The following is a 4,062-nucleotide window of genomic DNA, read 5'->3' as shown; positions in this document are numbered from 1 at the left end:
CTCTTTGGAATGATAAATGACCTACTTAACTCAGTGGTTAGAGTACTGCTTTCATACGGCGGGAGTCATTGGTTCAAATCCAATAGTAGGTAAAACTTATTAGATACTAGAGTCAATGGTATCTAATAAGGTTTACGATCCACCTTTAGTGATATTGATTTTTTGATTTTGTATCTTTTCTATTTCATTTTTCAATTAGAATTTTTGCATCAGAATTGGCCTCTGTTTGATTGTATTTGATTGTATTCACCCGACAGAATCTAAATAGGATTAGAAAGAGAATTTCTTTTTATTATTCGAACTTACTAACTAGTCATACTAACTAGTTATGAAATCGGATTGATAGCCTCCACCTGTGTTCTAGTTTGTCGGAGAGCTAGATTTGCCTCAATTTTTTGTCTCCTCCCTTCAGGCTTTTTCACATTAGCCTCTGCTATTTCAAGAGTTTGCTGAGCTTCTTGTGGGTCAATGTCACAACCCTTCTCCGCATCATTTACTAAAATAGTGATCTCATTATTGCCTATTCTAGCAAAACCACCTATCAGAGCCATTGTTAACCATTAGTTGTTAAGGCGTATTTTCAAAATCCCTATATCTACAGCTATCCAAATAGGGGTGTGATTTGGTAATATGCTAATTTGACGACTATTAGCAGATAACACAATTTCTTCCACTTCTGAATCCCAAATAATTTGATTAGGAGTCAATATAATAGGATTTAAGGTCATTTCTTCAAATTGCTCTCTATTTCTAAGTTCATAGCCTTTGCGGTAGCTTCATCGATATTACCTACCAAATAAAAAGCCTGTTCAGGAAGACCATCTAATTCTCTGGAAAGGATCAATTGAAATCCTCGAATTGTTTCTGCTAGACCAACATATTTCCCTAGAGAACCGGTAAATACTTCTGCTATGAAAAAGGGTTATGATAAGAAACGCTCAATTTTTCGCGCTCTTGCTACGAGTAAACGATCCTCTTCGGATAATTTGTCCAATCCAAGGATAGCTATAATGTCCTAAAGTTCTTTGTAACATTGTAATGTTTGCTTAACTCGTTGGGCGGTTTCATAATGTTCCTCACCAACGATCCGAGGTTGAAGCATGGTTGACGTTGAATTTAAAGGATCTACTGCTGGATAAATACCTTTAGCAGCCAATCCTCTTGATAGTACGGTAGTAGCATCTAAATATGGGAATCTCGTAGCAGGAGCAGGGTCGGTCAAATCATCTGCGGGTACATAAACTGCTTGAATAGAGGTTATGGACCCTTCTTTGGTAAAAGTAATTCTTTCTTGTAAAGAACCCATTTTAGTACTTAGGGTCAGTTGATAACCCACAACGGAAGGCATTCTACCCAATAAGGCCGATACTTCAGATCCTGCTTGGACGAAACGGAAGATATTGTCAATAAATAGAAGTGCATCTTGCTCATTAACATCTCAGAAATATTCCGCCATAGTTAGGACAGTCAAACCAACTCTCATACGAGGTCTGGTGGTTCATTCATCTAACCGTAAACTAGGGCCACTTTTGATTCTGTAATATCTTCTTCATTAATTGCTCCAAATTCTTTCATTTCTATGTAAAGATCATTTCCTTTCGAGTACGTTCACCCACTCCGCCAAATACGAATACGCCCCTATGAGCTTTAGCAATATTGTTAATCAATTCAAAAATGAGTACTGGTTTACCCACTCCAGCTCCCCCGAGTAGTCCAATTTTTCCTCTACGGTGATAAGGGGCTAAAAGATCTACTACTTTAATTCCTGTTTGAAAAATAGATAATTTTGTATCCAACTGTATAAAGACGGGCGCAGATCTATGAATAGGAGACGTTGTACTAGTATCTACAGGCCCTAAATTATCAACAGGCTCTCCAAGCACATTATAAATTTATTCTAGAGTCGCCGCCCCGACCGGAACACTTATAGGAGCTTCGGTGTCAATCACTTCCATTCCTCTCGGTAAACCGTCTATAGCACTCATAGCTACAGCTCTAACTCGATTATTTCCTAATAATTGTTTTACCTCACAAGCCACATTGATTGGTTGACTAACACTATCTCGACCTTGAACTACGAGAGCGTTATAAATATTCGGCATCTTGCCCGGGGGAAAGGCTACATCTAGTATCGAACCGATGATTTGGACGACACGCCCCAGGATTTTTTTTCAAGCGTAGAAACCCCATAACCAGAAGTAGTAGGATTGATTCTCATAATAATAAAATAAATAAATATGTTGAAATGTTTTTTCAAAAAATTATCGAATGCAAAGTAAATGTCAGCTAGCATGTCGATCGATTAATTCAATAAAATGGGAATTAGCACTCGATTTTGTTGGCACCATGCAATTGAACCAATTCAATTGTTTACTTATTCAATGAGATTGAGTTAATTTGCAAGATCACCTAACCTATTTTAATTTAAAAATCTCAAGTGGATGAATCAGAATCTTTAGAAAGTCTTTCATTTGTCTATCATTATAGACAATCCCATCCATATTATCTATTCTATGGAATTCGAACCTGAACTTTATTTTATATTTCTATTAAGATTCACTATTTGGATCTAATGGGCTCCTCTTCGTATTTTTCTTATTTATTTTTTAGTTAAATTTCATCATATTGATTTATGCCTAGACTATTCTTTTCTTTGCATTTTTCTTTCTTTTTTATACCTTTCATAGCGGAATTCCATATATTTTCACATTTAGGATTTACATATACAACATATACCACTGTCAAGGGGGAAGTTCTTATTATTTAGGTTAGTTAGGTATTTCCATTTCAAATAAAAAGGTAAAAAATAAAAATTGGGTTGCGCTATATATATGAAAGAGTATACAATAATGATGTATTTGGCAAATCAAATACCATGGTCTAATAATCAACCATTTCGATTAATTGATAATATTAGTATTAGTTGGAAATTTTCTGAACGATTCCTATGAAAAGTTTCATTAACGCGTAATTCGTGTCGAGTAGACCTTGATGTTATGAGAATTCTTAATTCATGAGTTGTAGGGAGAGATTTATGTCACCACAAACAGAGACTAAAGCAAGTGTTGGATTCAAAGCTGGTGTTAAAGAGTACAAATTGACTTATTATACTCCTGAATTCCAAACCAAGGATACTGATATATTGGCAGCATTCCAAGTAACTCCTCAACATGGAGTTCCACCTGAAGAAGTAGGGGCCGCGGTAGCTGCCGAATCTTCTGCTGGTACATGGACAACTGTATGGACCGATGGACTTACCAATATTGATCATTGCAATGGGCGATGCTACCGCATCAAGCGTGTTGTTGGAGAAAAAGATCAATATATTGCTTATGTAGCCTACCCTTTAGACCTTTTTGAAGAAGGTTCCGTTACCAACATGTTTACTTCCATTGTAGGTAATGTATTTAGGTTCAAAGCCCTGCGCGCTCTACGTCTAGAAGATTTGCGATTCCCTACTGCTTATATTAAAACTTTCCAAGGTCTGCCTCATGGGATCCAAGTTGAAAGAGATAAATTGAACAAGTACGGTCGTCCCCAGTTGGGATGTACTATTAAACCTAAATTGGGGTTATCTACTAAAAACTATGGTAGAGCTGTTTATGAATGTCTTCACGGCGGACTTGATTTTACCAAAGCGATGAGAACGTGAACTCATAACTATTTATGCGTTGGAGAGATCATTTCTTATTTTGTGCCGAAGCACTTTTTAAAGCACAGACTGAAACAGGTGAAATCAAAGGGTATTACTTGAATGCTACTATAGGTACATGCGAAGAAATGATGAAAAGAGCTGTATTTGCTAGAGAATTAGGCGTTCCGATCATAATGCATAACTACTTAACGGGGGGGGGTTCACCGCAAATACTAGCTTGGCTCATTATTGCTGAGATAATGGTCTACTTCTTCACATCCACCGTGCAATGCATGCTGTTATTAATAGACAGAAAAATCATGGTATGCATTTTCGGGTATTAGCAAATGTGTTACGTATGTCTGGTGGAGATCATATTTACGCTGGTACCGTAGTAGGTAAACTTGAAGGTGAAAGAGACATAACTT

At 36.8% G+C, this 4,062-nt stretch overlaps 1 protein-coding gene and 1 pseudogene across 1 annotated transcript; one reads left to right on the top strand and one right to left on the bottom strand.

The window, feature by feature from the left end:
* Positions 1–724: 724 nt before the first annotated feature.
* Positions 725–2,214, bottom strand: LOC124891205 (annotated as a pseudogene).
* A 479-nt stretch (positions 2,215–2,693) lies between these two features.
* On the top strand, positions 2,694–3,652 carry LOC124891206 (ribulose bisphosphate carboxylase large chain-like). The gene has a single exon (XM_047403018.1). The coding sequence runs from the start codon at positions 3,014–3,016 to the stop codon at positions 3,650–3,652; it is 639 nt and encodes a 212-aa protein (XP_047258974.1). The 5' UTR covers positions 2,694–3,013.
* The last annotated feature ends 410 nt before the right edge of the window (positions 3,653–4,062 follow it).

This window comes from Capsicum annuum, unplaced genomic scaffold (assembly GCF_002878395.1).
Source record: "Capsicum annuum cultivar UCD-10X-F1 unplaced genomic scaffold, UCD10Xv1.1 ctg32188, whole genome shotgun sequence".
In the NCBI taxonomy this organism is placed as follows: Eukaryota; Viridiplantae; Streptophyta; class Magnoliopsida; order Solanales; family Solanaceae; genus Capsicum; species Capsicum annuum.
This window is presented reverse-complemented; position numbering and strand designations above follow the sequence as displayed.

Bases quoted from the DNA above. Each gene is read 5' to 3' on its own strand.
- LOC124891206 (XM_047403018.1), top strand. From the start codon at position 3,014: ATGAGTTGTAGGGAGAGATTTATGTCACCACAAACAGAGACTAAAGCA.